This window comes from Ustilaginoidea virens, chromosome 3, assembly GCF_000687475.1.
Source record: "Ustilaginoidea virens chromosome 3, complete sequence".
In the NCBI taxonomy this organism is placed as follows: domain Eukaryota; kingdom Fungi; phylum Ascomycota; class Sordariomycetes; order Hypocreales; family Clavicipitaceae; genus Ustilaginoidea; species Ustilaginoidea virens.
This window is the reverse complement of record NC_057318.1, coordinates 4,822,245-4,845,767: the sequence shown is the minus strand read 5'-3', so window position 1 is coordinate 4,845,767 and position 23,523 is coordinate 4,822,245. Positions and strand designations below refer to the sequence as shown.

General features: G+C 56.5%; 9 protein-coding genes across 9 annotated transcripts; 5 read left to right on the top strand and 4 right to left on the bottom strand.

Moving 5' to 3' along the window:
* Positions 1-651: 651 nt before the first annotated feature.
* On the top strand, positions 652-1,460 carry UV8b_04212 (uncharacterized protein; the record flags this gene model as incomplete). The annotated part of the gene is made up of 2 exons (XM_043141710.1): positions 652-955; positions 1,129-1,460. 2 exons carry the CDS (start codon positions 652-654, stop codon positions 1,458-1,460), a joined length of 636 nt encoding a protein of 211 aa, XP_042997644.1.
* Positions 1,461-2,104: 644 nt separating this feature from the next.
* On the bottom strand, positions 2,105-2,716 carry UV8b_04211 (uncharacterized protein; the record flags this gene model as incomplete). Its single annotated transcript, XM_043141709.1, has 1 exon — positions 2,105-2,716. One exon carries the CDS (start codon positions 2,714-2,716, stop codon positions 2,105-2,107), a length of 612 nt encoding a protein of 203 aa, XP_042997643.1.
* A 632-nt stretch (positions 2,717-3,348) lies between these two features.
* On the bottom strand, positions 3,349-4,731 carry UV8b_04210 (uncharacterized protein; the record flags this gene model as incomplete). Its single annotated transcript, XM_043141708.1, has 2 exons — positions 3,349-4,203; positions 4,300-4,731. 2 exons carry the CDS (start codon positions 4,729-4,731, stop codon positions 3,349-3,351), a joined length of 1,287 nt encoding a protein of 428 aa, XP_042997642.1.
* Positions 4,732-6,182: 1,451 nt separating this feature from the next.
* On the top strand, positions 6,183-7,612 carry UV8b_04209 (uncharacterized protein; the record flags this gene model as incomplete). The annotated part of the gene is made up of 3 exons (XM_043141707.1): positions 6,183-6,225; positions 6,281-6,727; positions 6,858-7,612. The coding sequence occupies 3 exons, from the start codon at positions 6,183-6,185 to the stop codon at positions 7,610-7,612; spliced, it is 1,245 nt and encodes a 414-aa protein (XP_042997641.1).
* Positions 7,613-7,862: 250 nt separating this feature from the next.
* On the bottom strand, positions 7,863-9,882 carry UV8b_04208 (uncharacterized protein; the record flags this gene model as incomplete). Its single annotated transcript, XM_043141706.1, has 2 exons — positions 7,863-9,522; positions 9,656-9,882. 2 exons carry the CDS (start codon positions 9,880-9,882, stop codon positions 7,863-7,865), a joined length of 1,887 nt encoding a protein of 628 aa, XP_042997640.1.
* A 602-nt stretch (positions 9,883-10,484) lies between these two features.
* On the top strand, positions 10,485-11,269 carry UV8b_04207 (uncharacterized protein; the record flags this gene model as incomplete). Its single annotated transcript, XM_043141705.1, has 3 exons — positions 10,485-10,617; positions 10,756-10,773; positions 10,917-11,269. The coding sequence occupies 3 exons, from the start codon at positions 10,485-10,487 to the stop codon at positions 11,267-11,269; spliced, it is 504 nt and encodes a 167-aa protein (XP_042997639.1).
* A 649-nt stretch (positions 11,270-11,918) lies between these two features.
* On the bottom strand, positions 11,919-14,760 carry UV8b_04206 (uncharacterized protein; the record flags this gene model as incomplete). Its single annotated transcript, XM_043141704.1, has 4 exons — positions 11,919-13,739; positions 13,827-14,144; positions 14,236-14,622; positions 14,749-14,760. The coding sequence occupies 4 exons, from the start codon at positions 14,758-14,760 to the stop codon at positions 11,919-11,921; spliced, it is 2,538 nt and encodes an 845-aa protein (XP_042997638.1).
* Positions 14,761-16,682: 1,922 nt separating this feature from the next.
* Positions 16,683-18,733, top strand: UV8b_04205 (uncharacterized protein; the record flags this gene model as incomplete). Its single annotated transcript, XM_043141703.1, has 2 exons — positions 16,683-17,112; positions 17,238-18,733. 2 exons carry the CDS (start codon positions 16,683-16,685, stop codon positions 18,731-18,733), a joined length of 1,926 nt encoding a protein of 641 aa, XP_042997637.1.
* Positions 18,734-19,921: 1,188 nt separating this feature from the next.
* UV8b_04204 (uncharacterized protein) lies at positions 19,922-23,146 on the top strand (the record flags this gene model as incomplete). The annotated part of the gene is made up of 5 exons (XM_043141702.1): positions 19,922-19,942; positions 20,086-20,172; positions 20,393-21,600; positions 21,754-22,645; positions 22,826-23,146. 5 exons carry the CDS (start codon positions 19,922-19,924, stop codon positions 23,144-23,146), a joined length of 2,529 nt encoding a protein of 842 aa, XP_042997636.1.
* Between the last annotated feature and the right edge of the window lie 377 nt (positions 23,147-23,523).

The following is a 23,523-nucleotide window of genomic DNA, read 5'->3' as shown; positions in this document are numbered from 1 at the left end:
GTTTTTGATTTTTGAGTTTTTTTTTTTTTTTAGTTTTTTTTTCGGCCCTGAGGGGGACACAGGCTGTCCGGCTTATCGATAAGCTCGCCTCGGGCGATTGCATCACCCAGAATCTGGAAACCAGCGAGGAAGCCCGGAGAGAGGGCTGCTGCGAGACAGGTGATGGATGGATGGATGGATGGAGCGGAATGGCTGCGTGCAGGCGTTGCATTGCCAGTCATTCCAAGCTGCCGACCATCTCTCGCCGTGCATTCGAGCATCCTTTTGCCGTGTTGTTGATCTTGCACGGTGAAACAAGCTGCGCTCATGGAACGCCAAGTACCTCCAGTCATTAGGTACCTACCTACCTCCTAGGTTAGGTACCTACCTTAGGTATCTGGACGTGCCCCGCGTACTCCGTACCTGACAGCACATGCCAGCTTGAACGTGTCATGTCCTCTGGCCCACTCAAGCCCCCCCCACAGGAGGTGCCCCTAGAAAGGCTCAAGCTTCATGTTCTTCTGTCCGGACATTCAGCTGTCCAGCCATCTCCAGTTTGTTTCCTGCCAGCACATCAGCTCATCACCACCACCAGACATCACCAGACACCACCAACCAGACTCCAGGTCCTCGTCGCGCCGGTCCCATCTCGACACTCGTCCTCAGCTAAACATGTGGGTTCTGCCGCTCATCGGCTACGCCGGAGCCATCATGGGCTTCTGCTTCCTCACCCTCGCCATCGCCTCCGGCCTATACTACCTGTCGGAGCTCGTGGAAGAGCACACGGTCGTCGCCAAGCGTCTGCTGACCCGGCTTGTCTACACCATCATCGCCACCCAGCTCGCCCTGTGGCTGTTCGACGGGTTCCCCTTTGGGCCCACGCTCCTCAGCGTCTTCGCCCACGTCGTGTACCTGGGCAACATGCGACGCTTCCCCTTTGTGAAGCTGTCTGATCCCCTCTTTCTCCTGTCCTGCGGTACGAAGGGCCCCCTTTCTCTTCCCCCCTCCCCCAAGGCTTTGCAGCTGCCATTGAGCTTTGCGGCCAAGCTTCCTTCCCCCCACAACCAACCCCCCGGCCCCCGTGACGAGATGCCCTCCTTCAGGGGACGCCCCATCGGCTAACCAGTCTGTGTGCTTGCAAACATTCAGTGCTGGTCCTGGCCGACCACTACGTCTGGTTTCGCCACTTCTCGCACAGCCAGGCCCAGGCGTACCAGCAGCCGCCGTACTATGGGTCTGCTGCCTCTGTGCCCAGCTTCTCCATGATAGCGTCGTACTTTGGCCTTTGCGTCTGGCTCGTCCCGTTTGCCCTGTTTGTGAGCCTGTCCGCCGGCGACAATGTGCTTCCGACCATGGGCTCGGAGCCCGTCCGTGGGATGGACGGCAAGGCCAGGCCTCAGGGTATGGTGAAGGCTCTGGTTGACCATGTGCGCGGTGCTATTGGCGAGATTGCGGGTTCGGGTGCCGTCGGACGACCGTGAATGGGATGCGCCAGACGGCCCCCCAAAAATAAGGCGAGGGGAAGACGGGAGACCAGCGGCAAAAACAAGCCGGTTTCAAGACCATGGCAAAGAACGAGAGCGTGCGCGCAATCTGAGCAAAACCCCAAGATGCAATGTGAAAATATGGTACGTGTGATGGGAGCAGGTTCTTTTTGAAACAACCCCCGTGCCCCCCCTCCCTCATATGCGCTGACATGTTTACTACGATGCTGTTTTGTAGATTCTGCCAATGGACGCGGTTTTTTTTTTTTTTTTTTTTTTTTTTTTTTTTTTTTTTTTGGCCAAGCCTTCTTCACTGCAGGCGTCACGATTTGGAGGCAGTGTCGAGGGCTGGCGGCCTGCCAGGGGGATGTTGGTGCCAGCATCGAAAACGTACAATGAAATAGTGTACCACACAGTCCAGTCTTGCCGATGAGCAGACCCGAAGACCCCTCTGGCATGCGCAGCCACTCATTGTCCCAGTCGTACCGCCAATCCCGAGCGGAAGCTCAAGCGTCGTGAAACTGGCTTATCGCGCCACGTACGGAGCAGCTTCCGTCTCGGCTTCGCGGGGGGGCAAGACTCGAGCAGGGACCCAGACCACCAGACCGCAAAGATAGTTGCGATCTCCTCAGTCACTTCATCTAGGTACCCGAGGTAGCATACTCGACGCAGATTGCGAAACCGTGCCCACCAACGCCAACAGTGCCTTTTTTTTTTCGCTTTTGCAAACCTGGTAGCTGGTACCGCGAGCAGTCTCCACGACGGACACACTTGATCGTCCACCGTGCCCTTGTCGCCGCCCCCTCGTCCTCAGCATATCGTCTCGCCCAGACCCTCCTCCACAGCAAAGCGATCTGGTCGTCCACCCTCTCGGTAAGTTGGACCCCGCTCGGCCGGGGAGCAGCCTGACGGACCGGAGCGCCGTTCACGACCGCCGCTCGCCCTAGCGAAGCGCTGCTCCCCAGCAACGCCCTTTTGGTCCCGATCCGCCCTTCGATGCCGCCTCGCCCGCCGACGACAACCGCCCAACTGAGGTGTCGCATCCGTCGGTCCATTCGCACCGAGGCGAGTCGTAGACAAGTCCCGGTCCGCTCGTAGTCGCCCCCCCAGCCTGGGGAGCCGTCGGCCCCCGGCCGTGATGTTGCTAGCCGGCGCTTCTCGTCCCGCCTTGCGCGCAGTGAAGCCGGCTCGCGTGACGGATGCCTTGCGGGGTGAAGAAGCTTGGGCTTGCTACGGCAGTTGGCACATTTCATTTGGACGGATTGCTCCGTCGGTCTGGCCGGCTGGAGGGGGTTTGTTGCTGGAAACGACTGGTCCATCAGACAGTTGGTTGCGCTGAGCAGCTCGACATCGGTCGGAACTGATACATCTCCTGCACAGCACCAGCACCCACACATGATACATGATGCACCCGACCGGCCTGGTTGCACTGATCACCTGGATAGCGCCCAAGATTTGCTGCTGCACACGCCTGGAGACGTCATGTTTGCGATGTATACACACCCCTAGAGTGTGTGGCAATGGTCATCATTGTTTTCAATCTTGATGCCTATCCTGACTGAGTGCACGTGACAGATATCGCTTCTAGTGCTCAACTTATACCATGAATCGTTCCTCGTCGGAAAAGACACCCGCGTTGGCATGCTGAGGGAATTTCCTCTGCAATCCCGGCACCCGCCCGTTCTGCTTTTTCCGAAGCGTCGGGGCCGCCCATCTTACAAGCCTACTTCATCATCCCTCGTTAATTCTTCTTCGCTAGGATTCCCCCAACTTCCCCCTATCCTGCTAGAATCCCTCCTCCTTTTTTTTTTGACGATGGGGGGAAAAAAAAAAGGAAAAAAAATGAAGCAGGAGCGATTCACCACCAGTTCAGCTGACCGAGTCTCTAATCAGTAGCACTCAGCAGGTGCTCCACGGCTCCTTGCACGCTACCTCCGCTCCGTCGAAGGGCGGCAATGTTTCTGTCAAAGTCGTAAAACCCCATGTCGTTCAATTGGCGGAGCTGCTCTGCGTATCTCTCCTCGGGAGGTCGGTCGTCGGGCGGCGAAGTAGGCGCAGGGGCGCCGCCCAGCATCTGCATCATTTGCTGCATCATCTCGGGACTCATTCCGAAAATGTTGGCGGCGTTGCCCCCACCTTGAGGGAACAGAGCCGCAAAGGGATTGGCTGCACCCTGGCTGTTCTGAGCATTCTGGGCATCGTGAGGCTGCGATCCTTGAGCGTTTCCTTGCCCGTCGCCAGGAGTGCCCGAGCGTGCGGTTGATGCCGGAGCAGCCACGGGATTGATGCCCATGCTGCTTAGGGTTTGAAGCATTTGAGCCATGTTGATGTCATTCGGGCCATTGTTACCTGCAGCGCTCCCCATCATGCCGGGCATCATGAAGGGATTCATCAACAAGTTCTGCTGCTGATCGGTATTCACACCGTCCGACGCACTGCCGGCCGTAGCGCCAGTGGGCGTTGTGTCAGTGGCTCCCGGCGCAGGAAAGGAGGACTCGTTGCCACGCATGTTTTGTTGCATGCGCATAGCTTGGCTCATCATCTGGGGGTCGGTCAACATCTGTCGCATGAACGGTGAGGATATAATCTCCCGGACATTGGGCATGTTTCGAAGCATGGGATTCGACTCGATGAGCATGTTGACAAAGTCAGGGTTGCTTAAGGCTTCGTTCATGGACTGCTGAACATTTGGGTCCGACATCATGCGCTGAATACGTTCCTCGTCCATAGGAGGGCCCATCTAAAAGGAAAAGTGAGGGAGCAAGGTCAGCCAGCTTATTCAACGAAAACTCCCGAGACGTGCATTGCACACAGGGAAAGAGGCAAGGAGACATACACCACCATCCGGTCCAAACATGTCCATCCCGGGCAGGTTGATTTGATGGCCGGCGTAGCGAGCGCCAGTAAGACCAGCCAAGGGGTCGCTGGGGTTGGTGCCTGCTGAGATGCTCTCCGGGACAGCCCTTGGGGTCGGGCCGGAAGCCGAGGTCTGGGCTGGGTTGCTCGCAGCACTTTTGACCATGTGGATGGTGTTGTTGTTCTTTATCCTGTAGGTGCCAAGGGTATCGTCATTTTTCATGACGCGCCCCGAGTAGATGAGCCGTTGCCTTTCGATGGGTATGTTCTCGAACTCCTCGCCAGCCAGCTTGGTCTTGAGTTCCAGAACCGTTGCTGATTCGGCCATGGTGAGGGTATGGTTGCGGTCCGAAGACGTCTTGACCTTGAAGGTAACCTGCGCATCGCCACTCGGCTCGGCAACGTCGGCCATGGCGGTCATACTTGAGGGCAGAGCGATCTTTGTCCGTTTGTTGCTTCCTGGCTTTGGCTGGCTGCGAGCAAAGGGTTGAACAGCAAAAAGGGCGCGGGTTCGTCAGCGGGATCGTCCAAGATCGAATGCAGCACAGGGTGCCGGGGACGCAGGGAGGGGGAGGGGGAGTCGGGAGGTGGGAAGAAAAGGCACACCAGACACTAGCCTGAGCACGACAAGCAAGATGCGCGAACAGAGGTACAGTGCAAGCGTGGAAGCCGAGAGATAGGGACAGAAGAGTCGGCCAAGAGCAGGTAGCGCCGCGGGCCCCAGGAAAGGCAGCGCAAACCCGGTCGTTGGTGGGTGCGAGGTGCTAATAAAGTGGGTGGTGGTGGTGGTGACGGGACTGGTGTTTGCTGACTGGGTCGTGTGCGTCTGGGTGTGTATGTATGAGGTAGGTAGGTTAGGTATGTATGTACATATGTATTTAGTGATGGGATGGGCTGGTGCAGAGGTACAGAGTGAGTAAGTACCTGGAGGTATGTGCCTACCAGGTACCTTAGGAGGTAGGTAAGGTAGGTACCTGGTAGCGGGTCTGGTCTGTCTGGTCTGGTCTGGTAGGTACCTAGCTGTTGAATTGAGGTTGTTTTGGTGGGCCGACCAGGCGACGTGGGCTGACCGTGATCATACTTGTGTAATGTCAGCCGAGACTCTGGGACTCTAGAATCCGTTGCTCCTGCTCGAATTATCCGCTCTTGTTGTCTGCTCCTTCTCTTTCTAGGGAAGAAACCAAAGGGTACCGCCTGCTTGGTAGGTTCCTCGGTACTTGCATACCTTACTCGGTCTTTGCCGAGATCCCAAAATGGTCGATACAACCCAGACCAAAATACCACGTCCCCTCGCGGGGAAAAAAAAAAAAAAAAAAAAAAAAAAAGAGGAAAACAGAGGAAAGAAAAAAGTAAGGAGAGTAGAGCAAAATCAATATTTCCAATTAGTCACGTAATAAATTCACGGTTCTCGGGTAGTGCATGGTGCAAAGTCGGCATCAGGCTTGGTCTTGGCTCCTGCTGTTGGGGTCCCAAAGTACTTACCTTAGGTACCTAGGTAAGGTACATAGGTAGGTACCTAATCTAGGTGCAGACGCCCACGACAGCTAGCTGCTACCTCGAGGCACCCTGCACGTTGATCCAGTCCGCAGCTGCAAACCATCAATCCCATCCAGCCAACTACAACCCGCTCTGAAGCTCGAACCAGCCAACCTGCCTTGACCCTTGCCAACCCCCAACGTCATCACAACCACCACCAGTCCCAGCATCCCGGCTGCCGATATACCATGATGAGCGCCTCAACCATGAGACCGTGAGCTCGCCCCGTTGCAAGCGCTCCCAAAGGCCCCCCCCCGGTCCCCCGGTCCCCCGGTCCCCCGGTGCCCCCATGATCCTTCTCATCCCTTCGTCATTCCCGGCACCAACATGATGCAAGGAATTTTTTACGCCAGGTTTTTCCCCGAACAAGGTATAGTATGCCCCCTTTGCACTCGAACCAAAATCATTTGCTTACTATTCCGCAGGTCCCCAAATCGTGGCTCAGTCTCCTCCAGGATGTATCACCGCCTCTGAGTTGAGCACTCGTCAGCCGCTGGTCGACTTCGACGTTCTGCGGGAGTACATCATCCCTCGGCAAGCCTTTTGCAACCGCTACGTGACCATAAACTCCCCAGACGGCAAGTACATCGTCTTGGGCTACCCCGTGGTCATCGCCCACACCAAGTACCGTCGCAATGAGTTCATCTTTAATTTTGGCCTTCTCATTGAAGCCGACGTCGACCAGACCCCTTACGAGGGCGTCGTCAGGTATCTTGCAGAAACCTTTGCAGAAATGGAAAAGCAGAATGAGTATCTCAGCCAAGGCGAGGGCGATGGCTTGAGAGCCCGTGAATCGCGGAGGCCCATTGAGAGTCTGCTGGAGATTGTCAAGGAAGATTTGAACAATTACGGCGAATGCATGATCCCTGTCGGTACGTCTTCCTTCCTCGTCGCCCTTGGTTGCTTTTGCGCCAACCATCTTCAGTCCACCCTTTCTGGAAAGTCTGTTTGATTGTGTCTGCTGAGCAAAATCAATTTACTGAAAAAAGAGTTCCTCCTCAGACGAAGCCAACACCATCAATATGAAGCTTTTCCCCCATCACCGCACCCCGCCCACTGTCAAAGGATGGCACGTTCCTGTCGCCAAAGTCAAGTTTTCCGAAATCATCGATCCGACGTGGGATCTCACCCTCCAGAAAGTAATTGCCAAGATCGACGGTGTCTCTGATGTCAGGCGCATCGCTCACTCGGCCTCTGTGTCGCTGGACCTGGCCAAGGTTGCGCTACGTCACCTCCTCTATTACGACACCATTATTCTCATCGACACCTTCTTTTTCAGCTCCTGCTACGCGCCGCGCCCTGGCATACACGACTTTATTCGCAACGTCGACGGCATCGTGGAGGAGTGTGCGGGCTACGTGTCTCATGGCCACGCCAGAGTCAGCAACTACCATCTCATCAAGCTCATGACCTCGTTGGCCCCAAGCAAGAGCGTCAAGGAGTGGATCATGATGAGCCAGGAGAATGGATTCGATGTGCTTCGCTACGTTGACGTCCGCCGATTCGTGCAATTCGGCATAATAAAGGGGTGCTTGTACCGGGTACACAAGTATGTCTTGTCCAAGCAATATTTGGCTGCTTTGGCAACAGGCCAAAGCCGCCCGATACCGGGAGGCGACTCCTTGCAGAAGTATACCGATGGAAATCACCACTTTGATCAGATTATTACTGAGCAGAATCTGACCAACGACGAGATCATGGACAAGTTGAAACTGCTGCCTGTTCCAAAGGGAGATCTCACCGTGCTGTATAGATGAACAGTACCATAGAGACGAAATGACGCCAAACGTCGCTCAACCTCTTTTTATTCACGTAATTTTTTCTTTCGACCCCAAAAGTTGAGAGGCCTCACGTTCACCGTCGCTTTCCCTCACCACTTCCTATTCCTCTGGTATCCGGACCCCAAACACCTCTTTTCTTAATCTACAGGCTAATATAACAGTACACACAACAGTATACGAAAAGAGCGCAATCGACGGAGCAGCCACCCGACTTGGGCAAGAGTGATTACTCCTCACGATTAGGCTTCTGCTTCCCTCTTTTAACCCAATCTGGTGTCAACCTCCCTTGTCGCTCTTTGGTCCTCTGTCGTAGCTCATGCTTGCTAGGTAGCTCAATATCAGGGTTATTGGCCACCATCAACCTCTCCCGCTCGCCAGTCTCTTGTTCCGCCAGCCTCCTGAGCTGAAACGCTGTAAGTTTCTGCCCCGTAGTCTCGGCGTCTTTCTTCAACGCTTGCATGGTGCGTCGTATGATGCCGGTGTAGGGTTGCCCTGGGTATATTTTCCCGCTGGCGGCCCATTCCTTGTCAGACACCAGCTCCACGATGCGAACATTGTGCTTGCCCTTGCGCAAGATGAGGAGCTTGTCGTCAATGAGGTACTTTGCTGTTTCCTTGGGGAACCACAGCTTCATGGGAGTCCAAGATAGATTGCCCGGGACGAGACCTCGGAATTGTCCCGGCTGAGCGGCGACGTATGCACCCTGCTGCATGACTAGTCGCTGGCCTTCACTGCTGCTGCTGGCTAGACCGGTGGCGAAGAGCAACTTGGCGGGCGAGAGGTCCATGACGGATCTGGGAAGCTGAATGTCGCTCCGCGGCGCATTATTCGGCGTGATGATGCCGCTCTCCTCGGAGGGCTCGTAGACTACGCGCGGCAACTCGCCGCCGAACCGGAACTTGTGCTGCTGAGCTTCCTGGAGGGCTTTCTGGGAGCCGTAAACCAGAGACAGAACCTCGAACGCGAGGGTGTGCTGGGCGACCCTCTTGTGCGGATCCAGTTTGTGCTGCATCATGACCTCCTGGATCTTGGCCATTGGCAGGAAGGTGAAGAGTTTGAGCAGCTTCTCGACCTCGTCATCCCGTCGGCGCATAAAGTATCCGTACAGATCGTACGCAGATGTCTTGAACTCGTCCAGCCATACGGCGTTGCCAGCGCTCTTGCCGAACTTGACGCCGGCAGAGTCGAGCAGAAGCGGTACCGTGAATCCGACGGGTTCGTGCTTCCATCCGGCGGGCATCCTGTCGTGCGGCGCCTCCTCGCTTTCCCGGATGACCTTGAGGGCTTCGATGCCCGCCACAATGTTGCCGTACTGGTCGGAGCCGCCAATCTGCATCTGGATGCCAAGCTTGTTGTACATGTGCCAGAAATCCCATCCCTGGAACAGCGGATACATGAACTCGCCCAGGGACATGCCGTCACCCTCGGTCAGCCTGCGCTTCACCGTGTCGCGCGACAGCATGGGCCCGATCCTGGTCTGCCTAGCCACCCGCTTGGTGAAATCGTAGACGGTCAGGCCCTGCAGCCACATGTTGTTGTTGAGGAGATGACGCTTGGCCGCCCAGTCCTTTGCGTATCCGTACTTGTCTCGCAGGGTGACCACGTTGGCCCATAAGCGCGTGAGCTGGAAATGGATCTTGGCGACATTTTTAGATATATCCGCGTTGGACAGAGGCTCGCGGCCCTGCACTCGGCCGGTCGGGTCGCCGATTCGCGCGGTAGCGCCGCCCAGGAGCGTCACGGCAGGGTAGCCGTGGAACCACAGCCAGAAGAGAGGCATGAAGGGGAGCAGGTGCCCAATGTGCAACGAGTCGGCGGTAGGGTCCACGCCGACATAGACGCCGATTCTCTTGATGCGCATAATCTCCTTGATCGTTTCGGGGGTTCTACGTACGGCGTACGGCGTACGGCGTACACTCTCGGCGTCAGCAAAGAAAGGCGGCAGGCAATCTTGCGGTTTTGACGAGGTTGCTTGCTTTCCCCGTCTCGGGAACACTGCCAGGATGGTCATGAGCGTACCCAGCAACATCCTTGATGTATCCTCTCTCCTCGAGAAGATCCCACTCGTGAGGCTGCTCGCCCTTGAGGATCCTCTCCGCCCTCTGCTCCCACTCCTGCTCGCCTTGAGCCACCTTGGCGAGGTATGAGCCGGATATGCCTCTTGCGTGCTGCACATGGAGCGCAGACCGGGGCAGTCGAGCCGTGAGCCGAGAGAAGGATCTCGGAGCAGGTATTCGGGGGCTCATTTTGAGAGAGACGGCCTCGCCCAGGGAGGAGCGCCCGGGTCGGCCTCCTTCAGGATGAAGGCAGAGCCTTGGATGCTGTACGTCGTTTGCTGCTGGTATTCCGAGGTGCAAGGTGATCGAATGGGTTGTCAGCAGGGTATCTGCGTCTCTTCGTCTGCTTGATTTTCTCCCTCCCCTTCTTCTGAGAAGGTAAAGATTTTAAAAAAAGAAAAATTAAATCACAACTTGTCCCCGTTGGCTGTGGTCCCCGGTGTAAGCCAATAGCCAGCTCGCATCTGCCCCTTGCCGGGAAACACGTTCTTCCCTCCGGCGCCACAAGTTCGAGTCGGGCTTGCGCGCCGGCCGCCAACCAATCACAGAGCGGGTAATCAAGTTCCTCGGCAATGTTCGGAAAATCAACGTCGACAGCGAATGCTTCCCTCGTGGTTCTCTTTTCCCATCTCGCGCGTGCCCGCCATCATCACCAACCAAGCCCCTACGTCGACGAGGTTGAAGCTGCGCAGAACACGAATCTTCCTCGCCCCCCCCCACTCCCGTCTCGTACCGCCGAGAAACACCTCCGAACCAGCAGAAACAAGAAACGGAAGAAACGAAAAGAAGGAATGGCCTCACTTGCGCGACCCTCGGTGCTGCGGCAAGCGGTGCTGGCGGCTCGGGCTCCCGGCGCCATGGCCGCCAGAGCTGCCGCTTTCCACGGCTCCAGCAAGAGATGCGCCATCTTGCCGCCTGGACCGCGTGAGACTGCCCCCCCCCCCGTCGTCCGCTCCCTGTGGCACGGTGAAGGCAGCCGGTTGCGGGGAAGGCGGCACCCTTTGTCCTTTCGTCGTTGAACATTCGGAGCGCCGTGCTAACTCGTGTTTGTTACGCCTGCAGAGCGGATCGAAGGTGGAGGTACGACTCCGACAAAACCCGGTGCTTGCTTCACGCCCGCTCATGGCGTAGGATCCCTGCGGGACAGGACCTGCGGCCAGGGCTGTTCTGGCGAGCCGCGAAATCACGGGGATTCATCGCTGACAAAACGGCTTTTTTTCTAGTCAACGACCCTGCCCCGGTGCCCACCCCGTCTGCAGCCCATGGCTCCTACCACTGGACCTTTGAGCGGCTCGTCGCGGCCGGCCTCGTGCCCTTGTCCATTGCGCCGTTCGCCTCGGGCTCGCTCAACCCGACCATGGATGCCGTCCTCTGCTGCGCCGTCCTCATCCACTCCCACATGGGCTTCCAGTCCGTCATCATCGACTACATCCCCAAGAAGCGGTACCCCGGCCTGCGGAAGCTGTTCTGGTGGGGGTTGAACGCGGCCACGGTGACGGTGGGCATTGGCCTGTACGAGTTTGAGACCAACGACGTCGGCGTTACGGAAGCCATCAAGCGGGTCTGGAAGGCGTAGAGCGGCAAGCCCGGTCGGTGCGGTTTAATGGAGCAAAGTGTTCAGGAGGGCATCGGACATGTTTGCCGGGGAAGCATGGAGTGGGCGAAAACCGGGGCGGCCCCGGCTTGGTTGCACTGAAGTATGCAAATCACGGGACTGGTTTTAATTTTCATCTTATGCTTTTTCCATCTTTTAGGAAGTACGAGTACGTGAGTGTAGGTGGTGTCTCGCAACAGGAAACACGATTCCGATTCCGTTTGTTGCTACATTTGAGAGGGCACCTCGCTCGTTGATACCTCGCTGGCTGATACCTACCTTGCCGGGCTTGGCCCCCGTCAGAATACGCAACGTACTGAATGTTCGCAATTGCCAGCACGTCCACACTTGGCCTGGGGGACAAAAGATGATGTTCGCGCGAGCTTATTGCTCGATTTTATTACTCTTCAACTAATCGCAAAGACGTGTAGTGTGCTACGTTCGGTTCCATACCCCGTTCAAAACCACCATCGTCTCAAACCGGACGTTGACGAGTTCCCTATCTGTTGGAGATGCAGGAGAACTAGATGCAGGACTGTGTTTCTGTTTTTTGTTCCCGTTTTGACCATAAAATGCCGCGTTGTGTCGGACAAGACCGAGCAAAGAGATTCCATGAGGAATTCCGCTTGCATCATATTGTCAAGATCGGCATCTCGAGACCGCCGATGCGGTCCATTTCAGGAGTCGGAGGTGGCAGGTTTCCGACCTTGGTGCAGACCCAGCAGCTGGCGTACATGTTCACGCGGTCAATGCAGGCGCCGTCGACTCTGGCGCCGTGTCGTTTGGCCGTGAAGCCGTGCGCTTCAAACACTTTGATATACCAGGGCACAAGGGCCGACGTTCGCAACATGACGCGGCCGCCCATTTTGAGCGCTCGGTTGAGCTTGGCGACCTGAGCAGCAGCAGCAGGCGAGCCTGGGTCGAACCAATCCATACTGTCCATGACGACAGCGACGGTGAGGGTGCCTGGGCTGATGCGGGCAAGGACCTGGTCAAGCTCGTCGGTGTGGATGCGCAGACCGTCCAGGGCGCCGGGCTTGGAAAGCTTGGCGTGGACTTCAGGTGCGAGGTAGTGAGGGTGGCACTTTCGGGAGAAGCTGCCGGCCAGGCAAACGTAGTAGTGAGGATTGTCTTGAGCTATGTGCGTCTCTTCCGCGATAGGGTCGAGCGTGTTCACCATGTAGTGCCAGATGGCGTGGGACCGGGTGTTTTTGGCGACGGGCCGGTCCCCCTTGACGAGCTCGGAGTTGGCATGGTCCCTTTCAATCATGGCGAGCTGGTTCTTTGGGACCCCGAGCGCATTCCACAGAAAGCTTTCCTGCGCAACGACCAGGTTGCACACGAATTTGGAGAGCAGGGCTGGACGGATTTTCTGGCGCCAGATCTCGCGCTGCTCATTGAGCGTCTTGGCCTCGAGCAGCCTGGACACGCTGGAACGGAGACCAAAGAGACGGCAAACCCAACGCATTGCTCGAATGGCATGGCGAGAGCCCCCCGTGTCGTAGAGGCCGCGGCTCCTTTTGTTCTGGAACACGTCCGCCTTGCTGAGCCAAAACTGAAACGCCCGAGAAGACAGGTGAGGAGAAAGTTTGTTGATCAGCAAATCCCGGAAACCAGCGTGCTTCCCTCGGCCGAAAATCTTCCAAAAGTCCTCGTAAGTGAGCGCGGTGTAGCAGGCAGCCTTGAGCTCCAAAAGGTGGTTTTGGGTAGGATTCAGATCAACGGCATGCACGCGAGCTGGGCTTTGGGCAAGGTAGGATAAGATGTTGTCGCCAGCGGAGCTGATGGCCAAGACCTTGTCCTCGGGCCCCAGCCTCAGGATGCGCTCATCAACGCGAGCATCTTCCCACGTAAAGGCGTAAATGTACTCGTCGTTGAACTGGGTGTGCTTCTGCAGCTGGTCGTCATAGTAGATGCGCCAGTGGTGGTTCTGGTAGAAGAAGGACGGAAGGGGTAGGTTGGCCGACAGGTTTTGCACCGCGGAGCTGAAAGCTTTGGAACGAGTCTCGGGAGCCAACCTCTCAACCGCCCGGGTCGATGCGTCGCCTTGTTGAACCGGGTACAGGTAAGGTGATTCCGTTGCCAAGGCGTCAACCCGCTCAATAATCTCGTGAGGCAGATTCGGAGGGGCAAAGAGCTTCTTATGGCAACCGATCCATACATAGTAGGGGATGTATCCTAACGCCTTGTTGCGGTCGTTGACGTTGAGGACGGTGCCAAACTTGTACTCGAGGTAGTCACGACGGCTAGGCTCAAGACCAACACGGTCGAGATCGAACCAGGCGCGCCAGAACATGCGAGACAAAGCGTTGACATGGCGGCCCAATGCACCGCCAGTGTAGTTGCGGAATGAAAAGTCGGCCCTGCTCTGGACATAGAAGTCCACTACTCCGAAGATGCCGTGGGGAGAGAGTACAGAGGGTACCAAGTCGATGACAGAGTAGTAGTCAGGCTTCAAAATCAGAAATGTAAGCAGATAAGACTCTCATCGTGGCTGCTGACCGGAGCGCCCCTTCCACTTCAGATGTTGATAACTTACAATCATGGACAGGCTGTAAGACATGGTGACAAGGTCAGCACCGCCATGCTCGGGGCGTTGCTGCGTAGAGCCGCCGGGTACTGAAGGGCAGAGAGGGTTCTGAGCAGGGCTTGTGTTCGTCTGGTAGTTTTCAAGACGAAAATTGCGAGCATCCTCGCACACAACCTTTACATTCTTCCACCCAAGTCGGTCAAATCTCTTTCGAGCCACCTCACATAGAGATGGAGAATAGTCCACGAGATAAACGCTAGAGAAGAACTCTGGTACATTGACAAAACTACCCATGGCTTCGATATTCCAGCCAGTACCGCCACCAATCTGCGCCATTGCTGTTGTCAGTATCTCTTCAAAGCGCGGGGATTCTCCACCACAAAACTGCGTTGCCATGGTTCAAACTCTGAATGCTTACATCAACCCAAACACACTTGGATTGGGTCCTTCCCGAAGTCATGGCTTTTCCAGCCTTTGACTTGAGCTGGGCAATCGCCAAGCCCAACATGTCCTCGCGTCCTCGGAGAAGGACCTTGCGAGTGGGATCATAAGCACCAGCTTGCGTCCTGTAGAAGCTCTCCAAGGCATCCTGATGGTTTGCCTCGTCACTGCCATGGTGAGGCTTCAGAAAAGAAGAATAAAAGAACAAGAAAAAGGACTCTATGAGGCCAGGAGCCTCGTCGCCGTCGTTCTTGGAGCGAGACGATAAGCAATACAGGGCAATCCCGCTAACAAGGGCAATTGCTAGTCCCGCGAGAAGAGGTTGAGCATGAACATCAATACCGAAGGGCAAAATATTACCACCCTGTGTAGCAAGCGTCCTATTAGCATGTGATCAAATGCTGGTCAAGGATGAAGAGGGGGGGGGGGATGATTATAAGCAATGAGAAAGGGCAAGATCAAGTAGAGGCGGCCGCAAATCAATCCATACAAGAGAATCCATGGTACTCTCGCATTGTACAAGTACACGAGAACAGAGGAAGGAATTGACCAGCTCACAAGGTTGCTGAACAATTGGGGCAGTGTAGGGTTCGAGGCGGTCAAAGACGTGTAGAGTGACACAAGGTAGATTGAGATAAGGAAGAAATAAAGCACCAGGGGAACTGGCAAGGGATGTATATATAATGACCAAGACATTGTTCCAACACTACCTATATTTACACCCACTCCTGGAGTGGTGCATTGGACTCATCCGATTGGAAAGTACACTCGGCACATACACGTACAAGTGTCCTATTCTTTCCAAGGGCATAAACCCAAACAGAGTTGTATACGAGGAACGATTCTGAGGGCACCGGTATCCGCAGACCAACAGGACATGATTGGCGGGTAGAGTAGGACAAGAGCTGGAAGAAGACACTAGTACATGAGCATCGAGGGCGTCTCCGCGTCGATTATTGCCAGTTTTGACGTTGGATGAGGGCCAACGTAACTGTGCTTGGTACCGGGCCTTGGCTAAGCAACTCGGGGTGAAAGCGACGAGTTCTCATTTTGGACTTCCGAACTGGCTTGAATCAACAATTTCAACAGTCAGCCCCAATCAGATGAGATCGGAGAATCATCCCGGGCTTTGAGGCGGCCGAGCGGGTCGGACGGGGCTGGGGGCCGCTGGGCGATGGTGGGCCAATGGCTCAGGCACATGGTAGGTTGGAGCAACGTGCGCCTCAAGAAGGCTTGGGCTGGCGGTAACTTGTTGCAAGAACCAGGCCCCTGATGTGACGGATTTCAATCTTTTGGACACGGCAAACCATTCTGTCTGGCATGCAGCATCTGAAGAGCGGGCCAATCGACTTGAGGGGCAGAGGCTCGTGCTCGTGACGATGGGAAACAAGGGCTTCTTGGGTTCCTGTACTCCGCATGTCGTATCATGAATGTACTCGGGGGTCAGTCCGGTCGATGAGAGCCTGGCCATGGCAATCTTTTCCTCGGTTCTCAACTAGTTCTGGGGAAGGGAACGTGTGGATGTCCAATCCAGCATCTGCATCGTCACATTAGCCAGCAGTACGGAGTACCCCTTTTTCTAAAACATAGATGCGCGCAGCCAAGGGCATCCGCTTTCAGACACGTCTCGCCCAGCTCTCCCTCCACGGTGCTAGGTTGGATACGGGTGCAGAAAACGGAAAGTCACCATTGAAAGAGAGGGGGAAAAAGGTCAGCAGCATATAGACTGGGCTGATGATGCTCCTGAATTCAGACGGGGATGACAGGCTCAGTCTGGTCTCTGTCTCTGGTCTTTGACACGTGAAGGCATTGCATCGTGTTGGTAGAGGAACTGGAGAGTTACTGTCGAGATGTCGAGATGGGGTGGCCAAACGGCGCCAGGCTGGGTCATCGAATTGCCTGCCGTTACCGCCATACGCAATCAATGTTGACCTCAGCCCCCCAGCCTCTTGCGATGCCCACCCACTGACAAGCGTCGTCGCAACACTTCAGGACCCGTCTCTCCTTTGTCTGATTCTTTGGTGCAAATATGTTCTCCCAAGTCCCCATTAATTTCACCGCCCAGCATTAAGTTCTCACCGTCACAGCCGCCTCGGCAATAAGCGTCAAGTTCGACTTATGGAGCACTCCGCAGTACATGGCGTCCCCTCGCTGACCAATCATAATACACAGTAATGGCACGAAATCGGCACTCACAAAGTCACAAGTCAAGTCGGTTCCTGGAATATCGTTCTTCCGGGTCCGCGTTGGTCCCAAGCCTTCTTACCTCACAAGGGAAAGCCGCGCACCTCGCGATAACCAACAAGACGAATACGGCAATGAAGACGATCCACGGTGACTAGAGTAGTCCTCCAGCAGACGCTTTCATCGCATCGACTCCATCTATGCGATTTTGATTGAAGTAGCTTTTTTCCCCTGCCTAGCATGGCTCCTGGATCAAGCCACGCCGGCTCGGGCAAGAAGAACACGGCCGCGATGCCGAAACAGAGCCGGAACTCTACACCTGCTCCGGCACCGCCCACCAGCTTACCTCCTCAAGAGTTCTACGATCCAGACTATCTCAATACTCGGGTCATTCTCTTCAAGAACCTGAGCTACGATGATCTGGTTGACCATAGCGCTGTAAATGCGACAGTCCCGGACTCGAAGAGTGTCGATGTGATGCTGGAGAAGCTCAAGAACTTGGTCAACATTATGGAGAAGCGATCCACATTTTACGACCGAGGCATGCGACATCTCGCCGACGAGCGGAAAAAGAGGCCCGATGACTACGACATGCGTGCTGATGGCGAACAAGAAGGGAAAAGATCCAAGCACAAGAAGAAAAAGGCTTCTGAATCCCAAGCGCAAGAAGGTAGGGCACTTCAGAAAAGTCTTCCCCCCCCCCTGCCTCAATGTTGGCTTGGTCTACAAATCATCTCCAAAACTTGGGCAAGAATTCATTAGTGGGGTTTTTTGTTTGACAATTTAACCGTACAGATCAGTCATCTCCGGCAAAAGGCGTCAAGCGCAAGCTGTCTCGGGTAGATTCAGCGAGCTCATCCTTATCGCCGGTCGCGGCAGGTTCCCCTTCGACAATGGATGTAGACAAGAAGGTTAAAGATGCTGGCAAGGACAAGGAGGATGGAGAGGATGGTGAAGAATCAAGTTCTGAAGACGAGGGTGCTCCTCCGAAACGGCAGATGCCTGCGGCGCAAACATTTGGTGAAGATCCGTCGACGTTTCCCGATCCGACAGTGTACGAAATCCTGCCCGTTCGGGAAGGCATGTCCGACGAAGAAAAGAAGGAGATTTACTCTGTGGCGGTCTATCCCAAAAGCGATCTGGCGGACCTCATTGCGGGTGATCCGCCGGATCACGACTTCAGCAGCGCAAAGCCCACCAGCCAGATCAACTTTTCAACGTTTTCCACATACATTGACCCGTACTTCAGGCCCTTTTCCGAGGAAGACCTGGCTTTTCTGCGCGAAAGAGGGGACCGGGTTACGCCGTTTGTCATGCCCAAGCGAGGCAAGAGACACTATACTGAGATCTGGGCCGAAGAGGACGGCGCCATGTCCATCGACTCTCCTCAACAAGGACGCGAAAAGCTCGCTCCGAATCAACCAAGGGGAAGCATAGACAACATGAGCGACAGCATTGGCGAGACAGACGCCTTGTCAATAGGACCGTTGGCCTCACGACTGCTTCAACTACTTCGGCCGGAAAGTCGATTGCAGGGGTCAGAAGATAAACCAACCACGATGGGTATGACTAATGGCGACGTTTCCCTGAATGGCGACGTCAATGGAGATGGGCATCAGCAGAACGGAGACGATAAATCATCAAATCCGCACCCGCCGGCTACGTACATGAGCGAGTCATGCACGGAAGCATGGAAGAAGGCAACACATCCAAAACTCGAATACGCGCAGGTTGACGAACGGCTCAAGCAAGAATTGAGGCACATCGGGTTTCTTCCTCAAGAAGGTTTCGAGAGTGAATACGAAGGGCATTACGATGATGAGGTTGCCGGCAGGCTGCGGCTTCTGCAATCACGGCTGAAGGAGCAGATGCTCATCAACGGTGCCCGCAAAGCTCGACTGACAGATCTGGTGCGTGAGAGGATGGCGAATCAGGAGTATCAGTCCATTCTCGAGGACCTCGACTCCCAGGTCCAGGCGGCCTATCTGAAGCGCACCCGCACAATGGGCAAGAGCAAGAAGACCAAACGACCAGGCGGCGTGGGCGGAGGCAGCCACTTTGTGGGCGGCGCTGCAGGCACGGCGCGACCGGGCATTGGAGATCAGACCAAGACCTTGATGGAACGACGAAGGCGATGGATTGACACGATAGGATCGGTCTTTGACGACGAGAACTTGAACAAGGTTCCACGACAGTCAGACCCCGACAGTTCCATCTTCAAGCATTCCGACATGGCGGACCTGATAAAACGGGAAAAGGAACAGTGGGACGAAGAGGTTGAGGAAGAATGAGACGCTTGCAGCATGATGAGATGAATACAATTGCGAATACATACTCGGAAGGTAAGACCGGATGGCACAGGACGGGTTTCCATGATGACGACGGTAGTTGTACATGACAGGTTGGAGCCGTCAGTGTATGGGAGTTGGATCATTGGCATATATTTAGGCATGGACCGGCGGGCGGGCTCACGGCTGGTGAATTGCACGGTGAGATGTAAAAACACAAAAAACAGATGAACTGGCTGTTTGATTTGTTTTGCTGGGAGGGGGGGTCACTGGACTTTGAAGGCGTTTGGGGGGGGATAGGCGTGCTGCAGCCAACAGCAGGGGAGTTTCCGTTTGCGCGATTGACTTGTGAATGTGCTTGAAGAAAAGAAGAGAAGAATAAAGCATGAAAGCGCGAAAGAAGGCAAGCGTCGTGACTCGATTTTAATTTGCCAACATTCGAACGGGACGAGCAAAGCAAACAAGGTTGCTGGTTGGCTGCTGGTTGGCTGCTGGTAGGTGACGACAAAACTGAATGCAAGGTCAACGGCATAAAGGTGCTGGTGTCACGTGCGTCTGCTCCTGCCTGAGCCTTGGCGAGCTGCACGTGCAGAAGCCCAAGCTCGTGCCAGTCTTATCGTAGATTGTAGATCAGCAATTCCTCCGCGACTCCACAGGGCTACCTACTCACGCATCGCATTGGTGCAATGCCAAGACTGGGGAACTGGAACTGCCGCCCTGGCACCTTGGCTTTCCTTATCCGCCGCCAATGGCAGGCCGTGTTTGGGGCCCCACCCGCCTTTATCTATACGACGGGGGGAAGGAGCTGGGGGGGTTTGATTTGAGCAGGAGCAGACCTGTCCCGACGCTTATCGTTGTTCCCATGCCGCGCCAGGGCTGCGCGCTATCTCCGACAACCGGGGCGCTGAGCTGCTTTGGTCATGGCAAGTGCCGGGCGAATGCGATGCCTCGGGTCGTCTCGGGAGCGATCAATGATGGCCGCCAGCGTTCTTGGACGGCTGACTGGTCGCGCCGAAACCGCCTCGTCTTGTGTATCCAGGCCTCCCCTCCCTTTCCTGGTCGTCCTGTCTTGCTGTCTTGCTGTCTTGCTGTCTTGCCGTCTTGCTGCCGCGCTCCTTGGACTGGTCATCAAGTCCACGCCATGCCTCGATAGCCTTGCCGAGCTCCTGAACCTCCGGAGGTCTAGCCACGATGCACCTTTCGCCCAAAGAAGTGAGTCGCCCCAAGCCTCAACTTGACGACGAACAAGAAGCCGCAAAACTACAACCAGCAGGGCTTCCGCTTATCGTCCTCCTCCCCCCGTCCAACACACACTCTCTCTCCAGCTCGCACGCCTTGTCTGACTTGCTCTCCAGCTCGATAAGCTTGTCATCTCCGAGCTTGGTCTTCTAGCTCAGCGAAGACTCGCGCGAGGCGTTCGTCTGAACCATTCTGAAGCCACGGTATGGCGAGACTCATTTTTTTTTCCCCCATCCCTTTGCCCAACTTGGCCCCTTTTTCTCTCCCATCTAGCTCACGCTTCTTGCTGCTGGGTCGACTGAGCAATCTCCCTTTCCCGTTGGCTGTGCCTGAACAGGCTTTGGAACAAGTGCAACAGGCAACAACTGGACGCAAAAAGCTGATGCTGCGAGGATTCGGTCGCTGTTCCTCCTTCACTCTCAGGCCCTCATTGCGAATAATCTCCACGAGCTTATCCGCGATGGCAACCACACCGTCTCGGATCTCATGAAACTCGGCGCCACCATGCTGGGTCGCCGTCACGTACTGCCGGCCGTGTGTGCGACCCTTCGCGAGATCCAGGTAGAGGGGACTTTCCCCATGGGAACGTATCTCGTGACCGTCCATAATCCCATCGCCACCGACGACGGCGACCTCCGTCGCGCCTTGTACGGCAGTTTCCTCCCCATACCGGACAATGAGGCTTTCCCGTTGCCCCCAGACTCGGAATACCTCGTGCACAAGCAGCCCGGCGCCGTCGTGGCCGTCAAGGGCATGCTTGCGCTGAACCAGAACCGCAAGAGGATACGCCTCAGGGTGACGAGCAAGGGCGACCGTCCCATCCAGGTAGGCTCGCACTACCACTTCATCGAGGCCAATCCGCAGCTTGAATTCGACCGCGAGAGGTCGTACGGGTACCGCCTCGACATCGCCGCCGGCACGTCGGTGCGCTTTGAGCCTGGAGACAGCAAGACGGTGACGCTCGTGGAAATCGGAGGCGGAAGGGTCATTCGAGGGGGCAACAACGTGGCCTCTGGCCTGGTCGAGCTCGGGCGCGCCAAGGAGATTGTTTCCAACCTGCAGGCGGCCGGGTTTGCCCATGTCGCCGAGGTCCGGGGCTCGCGGCTGGATGCCAGAGGCGACGGCGCTCACATCGACGTGCTCCAGATGGACCGGGCCGCCTACGCGACCATGTTCGGACCCACGACTGGCGACCTGGTGCGCCTGGGGAACACGGAGCTCTGGATCGAGGTCGAGCGCGACATGACCTCTTACGGGGACGAGTGCAAGTTTGGCGGCGGCAAGACGCTGCGGGAAGGCATGGGCCAGGCTGCCGGCCGGTCCGACGCCGAGTCGCTGGACACGGTGGTGACGAATGCCCTCATCGTGGACTGGTCCGGCATCTACAAGGCGGACATTGGCGTCAAGGACGGCATCATCGTCGGCATCGGCAAAGCGGGCAGCCCCGACTTCATGGATGGGGTGACGCCGAACATGGTGGTGGGCAGTTGCACCGACGTGGTGGCTGGCGAGGGCAAGATTATCACGGCTGGCGGCATTGACTCGCATATCCATTACATTTGCCCCCAGCAGGCAAACGAGGCCTTGGCGTCGGGAATAACCACCTTTCTGGGCGGCGGAACGGGTCCGAGGTTGGTGTTGATTTTTAGTCTTGTTTTTCTGCTTCATCCCGCTTTTGGACCCTGACCTGACGCCGGCGTCTCTCGCCTTGTCTTCTCTCGCCTTGTCTTCCTTGTCTCCTCTCGTCTCTGCAATAGCTCTCTCGTTGACTCATCTGTTGGCAGCGCCGGCTCCAAGGCCACCACCTGCACCCCCGGCAAGAACCACATTCGCCAGATGCTCCAAGCCTGCGACGCCCTCCCCCTCAACGTCGGCCTCACAGGCAAAGGGTGCGACTCGTCGACCGACGCGCTCCGCGAGCAGATTGCGGCCGGGGCATGCGGCCTCAAGATCCACGAGGACTGGGGCGCCACCCCGGCCGCCATCGACTCGTGCCTCGCCGTCTGCGACGAGCTCGACGTCCAGTGCTGCATCCACACCGACACGCTCAACGAGTCGGGCTTTGTCGAGCAGACGACGGCCGCCTTCAAGGGCCGCACCATCCACACGTACCACACCGAGGGGGCCGGCGGCGGCCACGCCCCGGACATCATCTCCGTCGTGGAGCTCCCCAACGTGCTGCCGGCCTCGACCAACCCCACCCGCCCGTTCACCAGGAACACGCTGGACGAGCACCTCGACATGCTCATGGTGTGCCACCACCTGTCGAGGGACATCCCCGAGGACGTGGCCTTTGCCGAGTCGCGCATCCGCGCCGAGACGATTGCCGCCGAGGACGTGCTCCAGGACATGGGCGCCATCAGCATCATGAGCTCCGACTCCCAGGCCATGGGGCGCTGCGGCGAGGTCGTCCTGCGGACGTGGAACACGGCGCACAAGAACAGGCTCCAGCGGGGGAGGCTGCCCGAGGACGAGGGCACGCGGGCGGACAACTTCCGCGTGAGGCGGTACGTGAGCAAGTACACCATCAACCCGGCCCTGGCGCAGGGCTTCGCGCACCTGGTGGGCAGCGTCGAGGTGGGCAAGCTGGCCGACCTGGTGGTGTGGGATCCCGCGTGGTTCGGCACGAAGCCGTCCATGGTGCTCAAGGCCGGCTTGATTGCGTGGGCGCAAATGGTGAGTGCTGCTGCTGCTGCTGCGCCGTCCCAGCCTCAAGGGGACGCGGACAAATTCCTTATGCAACCGCCGCCCCCGTCCTCTCCATGTCTCTTTTAGTGCTCATTTCCTCACGCCTGCCACGCAAAAAAATAAAAATAAAAATATGAAAAAAAAAAATAAACTAAATAAATAAAACAGGGCGACGCAAACGGCTCCATCCCCACCGTCCAGCCGACCGTCGGCCGGCCCATGTACGCGCCTCTGGTGCCGTCGTCCAAGGTGCTCTTCGTCTCGCAGGCCTGCGTGTCCTCGGGCGCAGCGGCGTCGTACGGCCTGCGCAGCCGGGTCGAAGCCGTCCGCAACTGCAGAGGCATCGGCAAGAAGGACATGCGGCTCAACGACGCGACGCCCAAGATGAAGGTCGATCCGGAGACGTACGTCGTCGAGGCGGACGGCAAGGTGTGCGCTGCCGAGCCCGCCGACGAGCTGCCGCTTGCTCAGACCTGGTATATATACTGAGAGGTTGTGCTGGTGTGGTTGCAGCTTTGGATAGGGACATGCAGATGTCTATCTGATGGGGGGAAACCTTGGGGTGTGGCGTGTTGCGTGTAGGGATTGAACATGTACGGGACAGTCGGGAATACTGAACCATGGGGCTTTTCTTTCTGGTCCTTGGTTTCGCAAGCTCCTAGATGCCTACGATGGATGTGCGCGAACGGCACGTTGGTACAGGACTGACATACACATCAACACCCGAACCATCCATTCCATCTCACGTCCTTCGACCCTCGGCCTTCCCTCTCGCAGCACTCCGCATACAGTGACGCAGTCAGAATCCGGCGCGCACGTCGGCGCAGGAAGATCGCAGAGACAGCAAATGCGACGAGTCGTGGCTG